Below are 20,744 nucleotides of genomic sequence, written 5' to 3' on the forward strand. Positions count from 1 at the left end.
ACAACCATCATTTAATTTAAAATGATATTTAAAGCTTATTTACTCTTTTATCTTTTTTGTCCCTTGTCTCTGAGAAAATCTCTCTGTAAAGTATGACACGACCAAAAACAAAGATGAATCAAAGATAGTTGATATTTTTAAATACTTTGTTTTTATTTATTTAAAAGAATATGAACCAAGATATAGAAGATGGGTGAGATATCAGTTAATTACAGAGATTTGAAGATTCAAGATTACTGTTTAGAAATAGTGTGCATGTATATAATTCTGACATTTTATATTGTCGTCAGAAAACAAATTATTACAATGTACACGTGTAAATTGTTTATAACCATGATAACACGAGACAAAAAAATCTAACCATAGTTTAAAGCATGAATTCAGTAATTAAATCGTGTTCTGAAATTAAAACTAAATATGCGTAAATATTGACAATACATATAAGGTTGCATCATATATCAACATTTTGTTGTTCTCTGTACATATTATTTTTCTACTGGTCGAGATCACGAGACTACTGTTTATACGTTGACATAATTTTTCATCATTTTTGAATATACTATATCATTTGATCCAACGTTGTTATTCCTTGTGTATTCTTTAATATCAAAATAATTTAAGTCATTTTTCACTCTTTTCGATAAACCAAGACCAACTTCGCACCGTATACTAAATATCGTATACTGAAAGCATATTTGTTAGGAATAATTTTGTTTGCATAAATATCTTAACTTTTAAAAAAGCAATTCGGAGACAGAGCTCTTTCCAAATTCGCATTGCCACACATCCTTAACTAAAGGTCTTTGATAATTATGACTAGTTGTGCACTTTCTGATTTTTACAAGTTTTAGTAAATCTTTATCTTTATATTAAACTGTTTTTTTGGGTATTTACATGTATCTCTCCTAACAATTTAAAAGATCATAGATTAAGGAAAGACATGCAGATGTTTTATGAATAAATTTCAAGGTTTGTCAAATTATTCTTGTTATCCTGATAATCTGTTTTAATTTGCATGGTTTAAATGAATAAGCCGTTTGTGTTATGCATGCACGTGTGGTTGGTAAAACAATTATTTAGTCATGTGGCCAAAGTCAAAGGTGAGCTATCACTTGGTGTCCATTGTTCGTAGACTTTGCAAAGGCCTTTCCGCCTATGGTGGTGGTGATCACTGCTGTGTTTTCCGGTATGTGCGTCCGTTCGCCCGTTAGTCCGTCCAGTTAAAGTTGCAGTGTAAGGCAGTTTATAATGAGTTTGTGGTCACATGAACCTGAAACTTAGTACACATATTCATGTTAAAATTATACATGCACGCTTTGTTTTATTAATGTGAATACCGAGTCGCTAGCTTTCAAGACAGATTTGAAAACGAGGTACACAAAAGGAGATATATGCATTTGTTTGCACCTGTTCTTAGTCAGGAACAGTTACCTGCATAATGTTCAGTGGTTGTCGTTTGTTGATGTGGTTCATAAATGTTTCTCGTATTCATATAGATTAGACCGTTGGGTTTCCCGTTTGAACGGATTTACAGTTGTCATTTTGGGGCCCTTTATAGCTTGCTGTTTGGTGTGAGCCAAGACTCCTTGACAAAGACCGTTTTTTAACCTTTAATGTTTACAAATTATGACTTGGATGGAGAGTTGTCTCATTGGCAAAACTCATCCGATTTTGTCTAGTCTGATTACAATCGTGATTATATCGTGACAGATTCTGTGTTTTTGGACGGTGTCCTGTGGAACGGGTAAGATCTGAAGAGATTTGCCATTGCTGTTTTTTTGCCGATTGAGTCCAGATTGTATCCCGAATGCAACCCGTCTTTGACGAAACCGTTCCGCAAGTGTCCCGTTATAAATACGAAATTCGGCAATAATACCCCCGTCTGAGTCCCGACAATTACAGAACATGATGCGACTGAGTCCAGACAAAACCGTTTGCAATGAGGTACAGCAGACTATGATAGGATTCCATCCCGACATAGTCCTATAACATATGACCTCGGGGGCATTATTTACTATTTGTATTTACTGTTCTGATATTTTTTTTTACTATCAATGTGCCACCCGAGGTCATATCGCGATAGGCAAAATTCGCGTAGCAAAAAAAAATTCTCAAATCAACATGTGTACCTTGTTTTTAAGTGTGTCCAATCACACTTAGAAGCGAAATATCATATAATATTGCTTTAATTCCAACGAAAATGTGTCTTAATATAACAATTCAACATTTTTCAACATTCATCAACATCAGGTTCAAACTTTCAAAACGGCTAATACAAAAACGGATTCCTTCGTGAAACGAAACGAAATTTTATTCTTCTGTGTGTAAACCTCCTTTGAACAGGAGCACATGATGATAAACCCTCACTATAAGATACCGTATAGACATAACAGAAGTTATTTTGTTATATGATAAATTTACACGAAGATTTTCTTTGTATCTAAAATAAAAACTAGATAGAATATAAAAAATAACCTGTAAATGATTGGTATACTTGATTAATATTCAATTAACGGTCTTCCTGTACAGCTGAACTATCTCAGTCATTTTCTTCTAAGTCAGGAATGATTTTATATTTAGTTTACAGTTTGATAACATTTCATGGGCACAATTGAATAATTTTATAATTATGGTTCATGCTTGGTTTTTAAATAAAAATTGAAGTGAAACACCGATGATAGTATCATTATTTAATGTACAGTCTAGTTTGAACCGAACAACTCCTTGGACGAGCGAAGCAATCTTCATTCACCCATTAGTCGGATTGACAGTATTGACATTTTTTATACAATTCAGTTTTAACCAGACAATTAAGTCTCTATGTACAACTTCATGGGTGAGCAAAGAAATCTTCATTCACCTATTTGTAAATGCCACAAGAAACTTTTAACTTAGTCATCTACACGTTCTTGGTTAAGGAAAGTATGTACATTGCAAAAACATCTCTTTTGGCATGGACACTTTTCAATACGCACAGAACAAGATATACAGGAAGAACAATCACAATGTTCCAAGTCGCATCCACTACAGTATATTACTTTACGACAGACTTGCAACTGTTTTCTTGTCTGAAATAAGTGACAGTACTTGCGTACGGACACACATGCTATCTTTGTTCTGTACGATTATCTCTAGCGGTATTTTTTAAAGACATGTAGTGAATGAGACTTAGCTCTTGTCGGCCATCTCTCGCACAACGGACTGCCTCTTTCCACTAAAAGAGTACAAATTTAGGGCATCCAATATGTACTAACAAGTCTACGTCCCGTATGTTTAGACCCATACCAAAAATAACTATAGCAATCACACATCGGGTCCTTCTTTCTTTCAGTTTGAAATTCTTTTAAAATTCTATCTTTTGAGTTTTGATGTGTACTTTTATGGAACATTTCTATGAATGTATTATATGGGTTATGCCTTTACTCCAAGACAGAGCAAAACAATTATATTTAATTTTAATTTTTTTTTTTTTGGCTTTTAGTTTTAATTGTCTGAAATACTTGCAACCAGACTTTAACAAACATCTATTTTTTGTTATCTTTATTTGAATAATTGTAGACATCAAACATGTGTAATTAAATACATGCTACTTCGTGTATGATATGCAAGAAATATTTCAGACTTTACCATGTTTACTAATTTAGCAAATCAATCTATTCGCAAGAAAACGTGTCTATGACATCAACATGGTCATCCGCGGGAAATTACATGTGACATTCTTTTTACACAAAATGCCTCAACACACAGTGCGTAAGCAATTAGACAGGTTTGATGGCTATCAGTAGGAGCACCAAATTTGTAGAAGATATACAAAAGAAGATGTGGTATTATTGCCAATGAGACAACTATCCACAAAAGACCAAAATAACACAAACATTAAAAATTATAGGTAACCGTACGGCCTTTAACAATGAGCAAAGCTCATACCGCATAGTCAGCTATAAAAGGCCCCGATAAGACACTGTAAAACAATTCAGACGAGAAAACTAACTGCCTCATTTATGTACAAAAACATTAAAGAAATACAAATATGTAACACATAAACAAACGACAACCACTGAATTACAGGCTCCTGACTTGGGACAGGCACATACATAAATAATGTGGCATGGTTAAACATGTTAGCGGGATCCCAACCCTCTCCCTAACCTGGGACAGTGGTATAACAGTACAACATAAGAACGAACTATAAAAATCAGTTGAAAAAGGCTTAACTCATCAGATAGACAAAAAATACAAGTGGACGTGGCCGGGTACTTATACATCCCGACACAAAAAGACACAATGAACAGATCTGAGAGTACTCGCAGTTATCTGACAGCTAGTTCAAAGCCACTAACAACTAATAAAATAATCATGCATCTAAGACAAACAATCAATCCGTACACATCCAACATCCTATGGATTTAGTGTAAAGACGTCATAAACAGCCAGAGAAAAACATGACATTGTGCAAACTTGTAGGTCATATTGCAAGTTGTGAGTCGGAAAAGCCGGAGGTAATGGTTTGGCTTGGAAAGGAGGGACGAAATATACTAAAGGGACAGTCAAACTCATAAATCGGAAATAAACTGACAACGCCATGGCTAAAATGAAAAACACAAACACACAAACAATAGTACACATGACATATTATAAAAAACTAAAGAATGAGCAACACAAACCCCACCAAAACCTAGTGGTGATCTCAGGTGCTTCGGAAGGGTAAGCATATCCTGTTCCACATGAGGCATCCGTGACGACGTCGTGTTGCTTATGTGATAATAAATCCTGTAAATAGTCAAATTCGGTAGGTCACATCATTAAAGGGAATGAGATTGTAGTTCGATATCAATAACAATTGTGTAACAGTCTGGAATGTTGCTACTTAGAAATCAGGAACGCAGAAATAATCTCTTTTGTCGTAAAGTTTTGTTTTCAACCGACCCTCATTGTCAATTTCTAGATCTATGTAAATCAAGATATGAGGCCTACTTAACTGTATCTGTTGTATCCTTTATCTCCAGTTCGGTGGAATAGATGCATTAAACATACTCACCAAATTTTGAACTATTTAGTGAAAGAACATCATTTATATAGCTGAAAGTAGAGTTAAACTATGCGGTATGGGCTTTGCTCATTGTTGAAGGCCGTACGGTGGCCTATAGTTGTCAATGTTTGTGTCATTTTGGTCTTTTGTGGATAGTTGTCTCATTGGCAATCATACCACATCTTCTTTTTTATATTAAAGGATATTGCTAACTTCTTATCTTTCTTTCTAAGAAGTTCCTGTATGAGGTCAGCCTCATAATAGTTAAGAAACAAGTCGGCAAGAAGAGGGGCACAATTTGTTCACATTATAATACCGATCTGTTGAAAAACACGTCCTCCGAACGTAACAAATATGTTATTAATCAAGAAATCAAGCATCTTGATAATGTCAGTATCAGAGAATTTTTTGTTTGAATCGGAGTGGTCCTTTACAAAGTAGGATTTATCCCTCTCTAAGACAAGATACTTGTATCTACGTTGGCCATTCTTTTTTATGAATCAACGCAATACCAACTCTTTTAATTTGGAACTTGCGAGTTCACTAAAAAGGTGAGCTCACCGATATTATTCGATCAATTAGTCTGAAACTAAAGATGGCGTAAATTAAAAGTATCTAAAAAGGCCAAAATATTAGAGGTTATTTTTTTTTATTGTGTCCAATCTTTTCTACCAGACACTGGAATGAATTCCAAGGACATGCTATTCAATTAACGTTTGCAGACGAGGACATCTAGCTTCAGGAAGTTATTGAAATTATCAGGGGCGGGTCCACGCAAGGGCGTAATGGGTGTACGCCCCCCCCCTCCTTTCCACAAAAACAACCCCTATCGTTATTTTCTTTATTTAATAATTAAACACATACTCTGATTTCTTTTTATACTAATTCCCTATCCGATGGGGACTTGGACACCTTTTTTATACAATAAAAAGGTAAGTAAATCCATACATGAAATGGTTGTTTTGTGTGACACTTCCCCAATGGCCATTTTACTTGTACCTGGTGGATACTCACTATATATATATATATATATATATATATATATATATATATATATATATATATATATATATATATATATACATGTGTGTGTTGTCGTAGAAGTTAGAAAAAAAGTACAGGTTCCAGCCCCGGCGCCGGGGAGGAAGTTACGAATCAAATCTACTCTAACATCGTTAGGTTGATTTTCTAGGCACTTTATACATATTCTAAGGCCTGGTATTTCTTAATCATAAGAAATCCGATGGACAAGGTATAATTTGCAGTTGTCACTACACACAGGCAGACATATACATATATTTATTTACAGTGATTGTATGCTTCTAAAAATAGATTAGCATCCTGCAATTATACTGAAGAGATGAGTAGATGATCATTTCTGTACACTAAAAATAAATACTTCGTGTATTGTATCAGAGATCCTTGTTTAATTCCTACAAGCAGGTAACACCTCCCGAAACGAAAGCTTATTTTAAGCTAGAGTTAGAGGAGGGGATAAGGTCTCTGCGCAATGCTAGGCGGTGTTGTCGTAGAAGTTAGAAAAAAAGTACAGGTTCCAGCCCCGGCGCCGGGGAGGAAGTTACGAATCAAATCTACTCTAACATCGTTAGGTTGATTTTCTAGGCACTTTATACATATTCTAAGGCCTGGTATTTCTTAATCATAAGAAATCCGATGGACAAGGTATAATTTGCAGTTGTCACTACACACAGGCAGACATATACATATATTTATTTACAGTGATTGTATGCTTCTAAAAATAGATTAGCATCCTGCAATTATACTGAAGAGATGAGTAGATGATCATTTCTGTACACTAAAAATAAATACTTCGTGTATTGTATCAGAGATCCTTGTTTAATTCCTACAAGCAGGTAACACCTCCCGAAACGAAAGCTTATTTTAAGCTAGAGTTAGAGGAGGGGATAAGGTCTCTGCGCAATGCTAGGCGGTGTTGTCGTAGAAGTTAGAAAAAAAGTACAGGTTCCAGCCCCGGCGCCGGGGAGGAAGTTACGAATCAAATCTACTCTAACATCGTTAGGTTGATTTTCTAGGCACTTTATATATATATATATATATATATATATACATGTATATATATATATATATATATATATATATATATATATATATATATATATATATATATATATATATATATATATATATATATATATATATATATATATATATATATATATATATATATATATATATATATATATATATATATATATATATATATATATATATAGTGAGTATCCACCAGGTACAAGTAAAATGGCCATTGGGGAAGTGTCACACAAAACAACCATTTCATGTATGGATTTACTTACCTTTTTATTGTATAAAAAAGGTGTCCAAGTATACATGTATATATATATATATATGTATACATGTATATATATATATATATATATATATATATATATATATATATATATATATATATATATATATATATATATATATATATATATATATATATATATATATATATATATATATATATATATGATACCGAGACCGAGACGGGTATGTTCCGACAGACAGGGTTGCATTTTCAGCTCATTTGTCTGAAATGGGGTTATGTTTTTTTCTCCTTGTATTTGAAAGGGTCAGGTTTGACTATCTAAAACGGAGTATTATAAATACAATGTTACACTATTGTTTCAGATAAAAAGTAAAAACACAAAAATACTGAACTCCGAGGAAAATTCAAAAAGGAAAATCAAAAATCAAAAGGCAAAATCAAAAGTCCAAGCACATCAAACGAATGGATAACAACTGTCATATTCCTGACTTGGTACAGGCATTTTCTAATGTAGAAAATGGTGGATTGAACCTGGTTTTATAGCTAGCTAAACCTCTCACTTGTATGACAGTCGCATCAAATTCCATTACATTGTCAACGATGCATGAACAAAACAAACATACTCAAAGAGTAAAAATGTCAAAAATAGGGGTACAACAGTCAATATTGTGTTATCATCTTAATATCACTACATAAACAACAAATGTAACAAAGTAGCACAAAAAGGCATACATCAAATTCAACATTCTCATTTTGCTTTTCCTATACGGCTGAATTTATCTATGTAAAGTCTACCCATAAATGAAAGAAGGTTTTCATTACTGGTGTAAAATTGCGCGTTTGAAATTCGCACAGGTAGACATAAAAATAATTTTGTCGTATGACGGCATACATAAATGCAGACTCACGTAAAGTAGATATAACAAAAAACAGACTTACAGTAAAAATAATAAATAAAATAATGGTGTGGTTCAAAGTATGAAGGGATACATAAGTACAGTTTCACGTCAAATACGGCTGAATTTATCTATGTAAAGTCTACCCATAAATGATAGAAGGTTTTCATTACTGGTGTAAAATTGCGCGTTTGAAATTCGTACAGGTAGACATAAAAATAATTTTGTCGTATGACGGCATACATAAATGCAGACTCACGTAAAGTAGATATAACAAAAACCAGATTTAACAGTAAAAGTAATAATAATAAATAAAACAATGGTGTGGTTCAAAGTATGACGGGATACATAAGTACAGTTTCACGTCAAATGTATATCATAAAAACCAGACTAAACAGAAAAAGTAGTCTTATTGAATAAAATAGTTTTGTCATTCATAGTATGTCAAGATCCTTAAGTAAAAGTAATATCAATAAATGAAATAATTTTGCCGTTCAAAGTATGTGGTTTTACATAACCACAGAGTCACTTCAAATGAATATCTAAAAAAGACATATAAAAGAATACTATAATACGTAATTAAGATGATAACAAACGTCAGTACGCAAAATCTATACTTCAAGACCATCTTGTATTATTTGTGAAGTTGATACGGAATATTTATCAACAAGTTCTGGGTATCTTCCGATGAACTTTTTTAGAAAAAGGACGAGACGTTCTTTGACATATCCCTGGTTCATCAATTTTCTGCTCAGACACTGGTGACGTTTTACAAAGTCTGAATAGGAGCTGCAAGCTCTTGAATACCTAATAAGTTGGGAAATGTATATTCCATATGCAGGTGAAGTTGGTATATTACTACTAAGGTGGGGGAAATTGATAATTTCAAAATTAAAATCGTCTCGTTTGTCATAGATTCTGGTACTGAGATGACTGTGTATGTCAAATTCGAGGTATAAGTCTAAAAATGAGGCAGAGGAAGCCGTGTCTGTGGTCTCTTTAATTTCTAGTTCTGGTGGGTATATAAGGGTGAATGTTTGATACAATTAAAATGTTTTAACTCGTTGCAATTGTTTGCACCTGTCCTAAGTCAGGAATCTGATGTTCAGTAGTTGTAGTTTGTTGATGTGGTTCATAAGTGTTTCTCGTTTTTATATAGATTAGATCGCGTCGGTTTTCCCGTTTGAGTGGTTTTACACTAGTAATGTTTGCGCCATTTATATCTTGATGATCAGTGTCAGCCAAGACAGAGTTGTCTCATTGGCATTCACACCCTTTTTTATATCTACTAAATGAAAAACAACGTTCAGAAATGCCCATATAACAAATTTTATATCATATATTTGGGAACTATTCAAGAGACTGACAAAATATTAGTTGAAATTACTAAGGTATACATAATAATTATAAAGACGCAAGAAACACATTTTTATTTTTATTTCTCAACGTTTCCCTTTATCAAGGTTCTGAAACAAAATTCTGGAAAGGGGGGGGGGGGGGGTAGGGGGTTTTAATTTTAATAAAACATAATGGTTGTCTTAGGGAAAATGTGGGAGTTTTTGCGATTGAAATTTAAAAAAAAAAACTTTTCACAATGCATGATTGATCATGTGGTGTGACAAATTAACTCCCTTCTTTCAAGGATAGATTATCGTTTCATAAAACGCTAATAAGAATTTCCTTTTTGTCTTTTTGAAACAAACTGTATTCTATATAATTCTGGATTTTGAAGCTATAAACTACGTTTAAAAAACGTTGAAACCAATCGTCGTAAAACGATGCCATAAGTTCGTTTTTTTTTTCATTTGGATTTTATATTTCGAAAATTAATCAAATCTGGGCGCCATATTTAAACTGGTGTTATTGAGCTCCGACTCGAGAATAAAATGTTCTTAAAGTGATGGATTAACTATTTCTTTAGCACAAGTAAGTAATTTTTTTAATAGTTTTCGTGCTCAAGTTATTTAAAATGATATTTGGCCCGTTAAATATTTGACCTAGAAAGAAGATTGAAGCAATTTTGTTCCGACCTGAAATCATGTCGGAAAGTGCTAAAGGAATTTAACGTATCTCGATATGACTTCGCATTAAAAAAAAATATGAAAATATCAGTATAAAAACGGTACAAATTGAATAAGAATGCGAAGTCATATGTTATAGGACTCAAAAAAAAAAATGAAAATATCAGTATAAAAACGTTACAAATTGAATAAGAATGCGAAGTCATATGTTATAGGACTACATCCCGACAGTACCTGATCATCTCAAATATGGCGACAGTTTTCTAACGGATATCTTCGGTCAGCGTCGGTTCACTGTCTGGTCACTGTCTTATGCCTGTCGGTTGTATTTGGCAGAATAGGGACACTGTCGGTATACATTCGGTCGTTTTTAACCAGGGAGAGATGCAAATCGGATTAGAATCGGATTGAGAGCGGGGTAATCGGGGAAAGTTCGGATTGACACGGCTGAATTTGGACGCTTCCTGAACAATATCTGATTGTTATTGTCGTGATTAAATAAATGTTTTTACAAATTTTAATAAAAGTTTGAATTTCCAGCCACGATTTACAAGATCTTGATCAGACTTTTAACATTTTTTAACGGGAATGCTCCTAACAAGGACGGCTGTAAAAATCGTGAATATGTGGTCCAGCTTTACAAAGTACTGTATAGCAGGGACTTTCTATAGTACAAAAAATTCCTGTGTATAAATAAAACAAGTATGACATAAACAATAATACTTTGGATTCGGTAGGTGATTGATATTTTAGAAAACTATATACACAGACAATCTTGCTACATGCAGAACATCAAAGAAAATTGAGATAACATCCGGGAGCGCAACTAGGCACTGTCTTTGGCCAAACTGAAAGTATCTTGCTTGCTCATCACTCTGAAGATCTCTAAAACTATATCTGTCAATGACAGCGGTGTCTTTCGAAATATTAAAAACAATTATGGGTCCTCCATTATACCAAGACTTATAATTCAATTTCAAATATGAAAAGACTGGTTTATCCCATTCCGGAATGTTTCCAGACAGATTGTCATCACCAGAATCACACAAGAAAAGAAGCAAGTCAACAATGGTTTCATAACTAATGGTCATCCACTCCAAACTATAAAAAAAAACCTAAATCTGACTTAGGCGTTACATAATAGAATTATCATATATATTGATAAATTCTAAAAGGTTACCAATTCAACACTGCAGTAAGTTCTTTGAATATTGTTTCATTGATGGAAATAATGATTTTGTTTAAAGTAAATAAAATCATACTACAAAAATAATGTAAATGTTTTTGTTATACACATATGCACTTTAACAGTACTGCAGTCTGTGGATACCTCTATTGTCCTTCATTTTGGAATTGCACAAGGTCATGCTTTTTTGACGTATTTACACTATTTCCATAAGATATTGAATGTGTACTGATTGATATTTAAATCCAAGCTCTGAGGCATGATTGTTTCAACTGTTTTCTTAGAAATTTATGCCGTAGGTTTTCTCACTTTAATTGTTTCATTATTTTATTTTTATGTGTCTAAGCCTTTTAGTGTTGACTATGCAGTATATGGATTTTCTCCTTGTTGAAGGCCACACAATTGCCTATAATTTCTTACGTCTACTTTATTTGGACCTTTGTTGATAGTTGTCTCATTGGCAATATTATATCTCATCTCCTTCTTTTCATATTGAATCGCCAGTGTTCTACCGTAGTCCACACTACAGTCTGAGACACAGTATAAAGTTAAAACTAGACTTGTGGCATTCATGACATTTATTATTATTATTAAGCCTATAGATAAGAAAAGATAAGATAAGATATTTTTATTCCAATTAGAGGACCCATGAAGAGCAAAGTAATGTATTACAATGATTTTTATAATTGTTACAATAATGTTGACATAAATCATAAATACTAATTTAAATATTTCAATTCTTAGATGTAAATCCACAGCCAGATCAGAGCCATACACATAAAAAGGCAAATATTGTTAACGTTTTAAATAAAACATTATCGATACTATATTTTTAATTTCTTTTTTTAGTTCCAAACATTTATCATATAAACAGCAATATTTGTTAGTACCGTCTACAGTGGCGGATCCAGGGGGTGGTCCCACGGCGCACCGGACCACCCCCATGACGAACCTCAAAATTTGTTTAAGTGTCTATTTTTTCAATAACTAGCTAATTAACAAATTAATACTTAAGATTAATCCTTTCATCGCACTAATTGGTTATGGATTACCTGGATACCTAGAGGTGTCACAATGATAGAATATATACGGATCAATGCGTTTCACCTGTATACATCTAATTAAATTGTCAAAACAGCTCGTCAATATGAAGAAGTTGACTTCTTATTTTGAAAGGTAAATACAAATTATTTTTGTATTTTTAAGTGAAATTTCCATATATAATAGCATTGTCCAACTAACGGAGTCTCGGTTTTAAATTTCATTTATGTACATTTTGAAAAAAACAACCATTATGAATGAATTAAATTTATTTATCTATCTCTGTGAGCCCCACCCCTTTCCCCCAAAATCAACAGCAATTCAAGCACTGAAGTTGGTACCGGCATTTGTACAAAGCGCAACTTTTGATGAAATTAAACATTTTGTAGACTTTTACCATACTGATTTGCCGAGTCCATCTGCAATGCCGTCCGAACTGCGTTTGTGGCAAAAGACTTGCGAGTCAATGCTTTCAAAACCAGAAACTGTAGCCGGTGCTCTGAAAGTATGTTACAAAACAGACTTTCCAAATATTTCTGTTATCTTAAAAATCATAGCTACCATGGGGGTGACGAGTTGCTAATGTGAGCGATCCAACAGTGAGTTATCACTTTTAAAAACCTACATGAGAACAATTATGGGACAATCGCGTTTAAACGGACTTGCGTTGATGCATGTGCACTACAGTTTGGAACTAAACATAAAACAAATTATAGATAACTTTGCAAGGAAACACCCGCGACGCATGATGTTGAATGACCTGATAAACGACTCTTTGTTAAATTAGTAAATTTTGAACAATTTTACGTAGAACTATTTTTACCGATTCAGAACATTTTAGCTAAACTTTTTTTACAGCTTGCCTCATTCAGATGACAGTTGCATGTACATGTATGTTTTGCTATTTTAGATTGCCATATATTGTCTATATATATAAGCGTCTTAAATAAAAATCAGTTTTACATGTCTTTAAATTCCTTTACCTAGGAATATGTGCATTGCATGGTGTTGTCCAAATTCATGATCTTCCATAATGTCAAAAATAATCATACCATTCAATATTTATTTGGGACCACCCCCAATTTTTTTTCTGGATCCGCCACTGCGTCTAGGTTTTTAATTTTAAAAAAGCTAATTAAATTTGGCACTTGTGCTTAACTTTTCAAAATTTTTACAACCTATTAAAATATTATAATGATTTTTTTCTTTCTTAAAGAGTTACAATGGATTATATTTTAAAAAGTAGTTGAACTTGAATCATCGTGACATTCGAGGGAGAAAACCCGGATATAAATCGTATCCAGACCGGATCCATGGGAGATAACTCTATTTAGAAATCAGCAACACCTGTCAAATTTTCATTTGTACGTTATCATTTATCCATTTGAAACTGATGTACAAGAGCATCCTGATATTATCTTAATGGGGGATCCTGGTATCACTACTTTTATGAAAAATGTTCTCAGTAACTACTCGTCCATTAGAGGTAACTTATATAATGTTGTCTGTTTATATGAATGAAAGCACAGGTTGAAAATTAAAATTATGATACTTGAGCGTTAATTGCTCTCAATAAACTTCAAGGCAGGTTCATCATAACAAACGGACACATATGGCTGTATTTACATGACAAAAACTACTGTTGAGTAAAGACTTGCATGTCCAGTTGGAAAAGTTTTACTGCCTGGCATCCTTTCGTTATGATGAACCTTAAACTCTAAACTTTTGTCCTTTGTTTGTTTTTTTTTCTGCATCAGGTAGGACAAGTTTTGAGCTCTCAAGTTCACTATCCCAAAGTATTGTCCCTTTGTATTCGTTGTGCATGTGGAGTTCTCCCCTTTCCTTATTATATTTGAATTTTATACACCTAATCGCTATTCCAGGCTGACCCTACTGCTTGAACTTTTGACGTCATACAACAATCATTTTTGCATATTGTGGCGTCAGATATTTTGTTTTATGATGTCAAAATTTCAAGGGAACCTGTGTGATATCCAGTAATGGCGAACAAATAGCGATAAGGTGTATACAACCCCACAATGGGGAGTGTTTCTATCTCTGATGGTTTCTGGTAATTACTTGATGATATTGGAATTTGGAATAAAATCAAATCTCTGTACTACAAACAAATCCAAAAATAAACCAGCATTTCAAGATGTCATAATGTTCTTGACTAAAGTCTTTGCTGTAATTAAGGCAAAAAAATAAAAAAAAAGCCTCTCAAGACGTCACAATTATTTGGATTATCCTTGTATAATTCAGAAAATGAAATGCCTTGTTGAAGCTAGGGAGTGTAAACCTTCCTGGGAACTTATGTGCTATGCTAATTTACTATTGAAGAGGGAAAATCAAAAACATAAATGCCTGCAACATTACGCCAGCTTTGGCAGTCACTGAAATGTGGCAAACACTAAACTCTTGAGAAAATCCAATTTTCAAAATCATGGACATAGATCTTGTACCTATATCATGTATATATGTAAACAAATTTGCTTATAGAATATCCAATCTGACACAAAACAAGATACCATTCACAGAATCATTCTTATAGACTAATATAGACCCCTAAACATGAAAGATTCATATATATCAGTGGCGGATCCAGAACATTTGTATAAATTTGTACATGTGACAATAATGCAATCAGCAATGTAACTGTTACACATAAATACATTTTCTTTTTATATCTGTAAATAATCAGTTCCATACCTGCCCTTGCATTGCAGGAATCTAATATCTGTTCTAGAGATATGAATGATGCCATTGTTCAAGTCTTTAAAAATTAGAATTATCTCTCTTTGTCCAGAATTTTAGCTGAATCAACTACAAACTATGTATTATAGACTATGCAATATTTAATCATACTTCCAACTGATAAATTTAAGCAATTTTTACTCTTCAGTGCTTACAAGCAGTTTGATTCATTATTGTAAGGTAATCTTTAATAGCCAATCTAAATATTTACAGTGTAAAACCAAAATGTTTAGTTTAAAAACAGACATGACAGAAGAAAAAAGGAAGTTTGAAATTCCATTTGTATACAGGTGTACATTTTTTATGCATATATATTTGACTGTAAACAGAAATTATATCTTGCACATGCAGGGCATATATTAACATCAGATTAAAACTCAAATGGTTATTATGTATACTTTATAAAATTTGTCTAATATATGTACAATCTTGACAATATATAATACATTTTTTGCCATTGCTTTCTCGTATGCATGTCCTCATAAATCAAGTTATAAATTTTTTAGATAAAACTTTTGGTCTTTTGGTAAGCAGGGTATGTATTAACTTTTGAATTTAAAACAGTAGTCATGGTAGTACAAAATGTAGTATATGTGTATGATTATGCAAATCCTTGACAAAAATGCTTGATATGATTAAACATATGAAAAGATTTACAAGTATTATGTTCGACAGGAAAAGATAAAGACAGTGGCCATGCAAAATTTTGGGATGTGGTTGTCATAACAACAGCAGATGAAGATCAGAAAGAAATATTTGATGCTCAGCTGAAAGACAAACTAGACAGAAAGGAAGTGCCATTAAATCTACCTATTCATATCATATCAGATCCACCAGGGACTAAACTTGGTAATTAATTCAGATCATTAATAGTGCCACTCTCTTCGCACGCCAAGAACCTTTGCAACAACTCTTTGAGGGGTCCGTGGGTGGCCTGTTGCAAGGCAAAATTTCTGTCCATATCCTATATACCCTCATTTTTGAGTGGCAGTCCAAATTCTCTGACCATCATTCCGGATGGCTTCTATTACAAGACCTACCTGTTGTATTTATTGTTGACTTTTTCTCGTCCTGAACATGCATGAAGTATTTGCCACTAGATGTTAAGCGACCAACAATCAATTAAATCATTATTCATTATAACAAGGTCAATACCATGTCCCGACCTGTGTCACTACATGGTAATTGATTGAGGAAGATCTTCTAAATATTCCCTTTCATTAAATTCAAGAAATTTCTTTGTACGAGTATAGTAAATTTCAAAATATCGACTAAAAGATAGTGACCAATAATGACTTGCTTGCAGATGTTAAAATTGCTAACATGCCACAACTCAACATTATCAAACTGTAAATTAAATATTAAATCAATCTCATGCATCAATGACAAGAAAAGCTTGACAAAAAATTTCTACAAATATCTTTGTGACCTGCCTTTGGCTGTCGTCTGCTATTCGATATATTACCGATTTCCATTCTCAATTTTATTTGAGGAAATTTGTCTTTTGTTTTTGAATATAAATATAAAGTAAACTGTGCAGAAGTTTTTGTTTACATATTTAGCCTTATTGAATAAGGAATCAGAATCCTGACTTGTAACAGTCAATAAAACTGTCATGGTTATTATATGTTCATCATGTTCATGTAATACATATCTACCATTATAACATTTACTACATGCATAACATGCCACCACAGACTTCTAATTAATTGTTACTGTGACATTGAATTGCTTTTGTTATATATTTTATAACTGTAAACCCCTCAGTTAGTTCTGTAAAAGAGAGACTAAATATACCAATGGGATATTCAACTCATATATGTCAAAAACAAACAATGACATGACAAAAAACAAATTAAGACATTGGACAAGCAAAAAAACAGTAAGTTAAAAAAAACATAGAAAACTTAAGACTAAGCAACAGGAACCCCTGGCACCAAAAATCAAAGGTGATCTTCAGTGCTCAAGATATGTAATCAGTTCCTGCTCCAGATATGCAATGATATGGCACCCATCCCGTAATGGTGAATGGAATCTTACTACAATTGTTGTGTTATTTTTTAATTTCCTGTTTAATTTTAGGAAATGGAGGTTCTACTTTGACTGCTTTGGACTTTCTACACACGGAATATGGTGATGGTTTGTATGACTATAGGGTGTTACTATTACATGCTGGAGGACAGAGTAAAAGGATGCCTAGCGCTAGCATACTTGGCAAAATATTTTCTGCAATACCCACTGGGAACCCTTTATACCAGATGTTAGACTTCAAACTAGCTATGTATTGGCCATTTCTACCTAGGATGCCTGCTGGAGTGTTTCTGTCATGTGCAGATGATTTTTTGGTTTATAACCTTGGTGATGAAACATTGCCATGGAAGTTTGAAGAAACTGGTTTTACAGCTTTAGCTCACCCCTCATCTATTCAGATTGGTACCCAGCATGGAGTGTATGTTTTAGAGAACCCTGAAAATATTGACACATCCAAACATATCTTGAACCAGAAATGCATAGAAGTGTTACAGAAGCCATCTGAGACTGTTATGTACAAAAAAGATGCTGTTATAAAAGATAAAACCTTAAAATTCCCAGGTGACATAAAAGTTAAAGGGCATGTTGCTTACACAGACAGTTCATTTTTCTTTGGAATGGATGTCACTAAGAAACTAATTGGTTTTTACAAAGAAAATTCTCCAATTACTTGCGAAATTGATGCCTATGGTGATTTCCTTCAGGCTCTTGGACCAAATGCTACCATTGATTACACGTCCCATATCCCTAATGTCAGCAATCCAACAACAAGTCTGATACCAACCAGAGAAAAAATCTTCAACTTACTCAAAAGGACTAACATCTCACTTCTATTGATGAACTCCTCTAGGTTTATACACATTGGAACTACTAAAGAATTTTCTCAACATTTTTGTTTCGACAAACAGTTCCAAGAAGAAGTAGGCTTAGAAATGGATGTTTTCAATAATTGGGTAGAAAATAGAGAGAGTAAAGATTGCTCAAAGAAGATGAAATTTTCGGATGTCAACCAAGGTTGTGTAATGCATTCTTGTTTAACCTCAGATTCAACTGTATCACCTGGTACGGTTGTTGAATATTTCCATGCCGATATACCTGTTAACATTGGTCAAAATTCTATAATTAGTAACTGTGCCTTATTGACTTCTGAGGTTAGTGAGAGCTTGGAGCAGTGTGATGTTCCACATGACATATTTTTACACACTGTACCAGTATTTCACAATGGTTCCACAATGTATGTCACAATCTTCTTCCATGTCAATGATAATCTCAAAAAGCAAGCACCTCCTAAGGATCTGATCTTTCTACAGAGGACACTTGGTGATGTATCATCTATATGTAAACTGGACATACAAAAGTTAGCAAACAAAGGCAGGGGCGATGAAGATAATTCACAAAAATTAAGTCTTTGGACAGCCCCAATATATCCTCTTGAGAAAACAATGTCCAAATCTTTTCTATTATCATTGAAAACTATAACGAAAATAAGAACTGAGAATAAGTCTGACTTGAATCTCAATGATTATCCTTTAGTTTCCATTGCTGAAATATTGAAAATCAAAGATTTCGAAACTATGTTAAGTTTGAGAAGCAAATTGAATAGAAATATATGTGACAATCAATAGGGTTTTTAATTATTGAACTGCTGTGGCAACATCTATTTATTACATGTATTATTAAATTATTTATAATTATATATTCAGAGGTACTTTTTAATTAAATGTGGTGCTACTTAGAGTTGTCTATTATTTAATCTCATTTTAACAAGAAACAGTTTTAATCAATTTCTCTGCTACTGGTGTAGTTTCCAATAGGCTTTAGGATGCATATTGTAGTCATGAAGTTCCAATGGAATTTTGCTGATATAAATATTTTTGAACATTTTAGTTGTTCCAAAGAGTACAATTTATCTACATGTATTTCATATTTTGTTATAGAAAGCTTAAGAAATCATAAAAAGTACTGTTAATTCAGAAATTATTTGAGAAGGGACAAATAATGCCAGGTCTATCATTGCAAGTTCAACGAATAATGCAACCAAAGTAATGATATAAATAGCAATTTTTTTTGCAATACCTATTCTGTCAAAATTTTTGTAATACTAAAAACATAACAAAAGTTTTTGAATTTATAGTATGTCACCATGACATGTATGTAGCCCTTCTGGTCTTCTTTGGCCCATTTAATTGTGCAAACACTTATAACTTCAACTTGATACATGTAGGTAAAACGTATCACCTTCCATGAAATTCAAGATATAGAGATTGCTTTTTCAGTGATAGTTTCAACAATTGTTGCGTTTTCTGCTTAAGTTTGTGTGATAGGAACTGTTTGTGATAGGTAATTGATATTTTGTATGAAGATGCATTACTATCAGTACATATCAGTTTGACATCATTCTTGAGCCCTACCCCCTAGGCCATGGTAACAAGACTAAATTAATTTTAAATGTTTTTAAGTTTCTGCTTTTTAAGACAACTTTCCCTCAGAGATCAAATAATCAAGAAATTAACTGACAAAGTTCACCATACAGCCTCCAACAATGAGTGAAACCCATACAGCATAGTCAGCCATAACGGGCTCCGAATTGACAAATTGTGGGATTCATCAAATGAGAAAACAAACGGCCTGATTTATTGTATTATAAAACAATGAACAAAACACAAATAGCATATACAACAACAAACGACAACCACTGTCTCAAACTTGAAGTATCAATCAGTACACATCCAACATCCAATGGATTTAGTGTAAAGACCTCATTTACAGTCAAAGAAAAACTGACTGTGTGTAATGCAAACATACAGGTATTAAATAGTTAGTTTATACTAATTATTCGCTACTTGTATGAACTTTTAGTGCTTTTGCATATTATTGCAAATATAAAAATATATGTAAGTTGAACAGTATTGCCATCACTTTCTGTCACATTCCAAATGTAGGCCTAAGAATGATAAAGAATGTATTCTAGGAAGATTTATTTTTATTCAGTGTGTACAATACAAGTAGTCATAAACATCAGCTCTTCTCAGCATTTGAACGACTTACTATTAATGCAGATGAGCATGAATTAAGTTAATAAAAACAAGTATGAAGCAATATTGTTTTGGATGTCGTTATAAGCAAATGTTATAACCAAATCAATACAAATTGATGTAGCTAGTTATATTGATTGATTGTTGGTTGCTAACGTCCAGTGACAGATAGTTCGTGTATGTTCAGGCCGATGTAGCAAGTTATATATATTGTAACTTCTGTGACTATAACTTTGCATGATTAATACCTATAGATAAACATGATGTAAAATGCTAGTCCAAAGACGGATATGACCTTGACTTGTATAAAAAAAAGTCTGAAAAAGAATCTGAGCAAACTTTGTATTGGCCGTCATTTCCGTCACATATCTTTAAAATATTTTTAAAATGACTGTAATAAGCATTTCTTTCTTAAATCATCAGGTATAAATCTTTCT

The 20,744-nt window shown here is 33.0% G+C and overlaps 1 protein-coding gene across 3 annotated transcripts; it reads left to right on the forward strand.

The window, feature by feature from the left end:
- Nucleotides 1-922: 922 nt before the first annotated feature.
- On the forward strand, nt 923-19,007 carry LOC143085086 (fucose-1-phosphate guanylyltransferase-like). 3 transcript variants are annotated; one of them, XM_076261267.1, is made up of 3 exons: nt 923-969; nt 15,917-16,090; nt 17,324-19,007. In XM_076261267.1, the coding sequence occupies exons 1-3, from the start codon at nt 954-956 to the stop codon at nt 18,895-18,897; spliced, it is 1,764 nt and encodes a 587-aa protein (XP_076117382.1). In that variant the 5' UTR covers nt 923-953; the 3' UTR covers nt 18,898-19,007. The 3 variants fall into 3 exon arrangements, with proteins under 3 accessions (XP_076117382.1, XP_076117381.1, XP_076117383.1); XM_076261266.1 differs by lacking the exon at nt 923-969 and adding an exon at nt 13,810-13,973; XM_076261268.1 differs by lacking the exon at nt 923-969 and adding an exon at nt 13,830-13,851.
- Nucleotides 19,008-20,744: the final 1,737 nt, after the last annotated feature.

This window comes from Mytilus galloprovincialis, chromosome 8 (genome assembly GCF_965363235.1).
Source record: "Mytilus galloprovincialis chromosome 8, xbMytGall1.hap1.1, whole genome shotgun sequence".
NCBI classification, from domain to species: domain Eukaryota; kingdom Metazoa; phylum Mollusca; class Bivalvia; order Mytilida; family Mytilidae; genus Mytilus; species Mytilus galloprovincialis.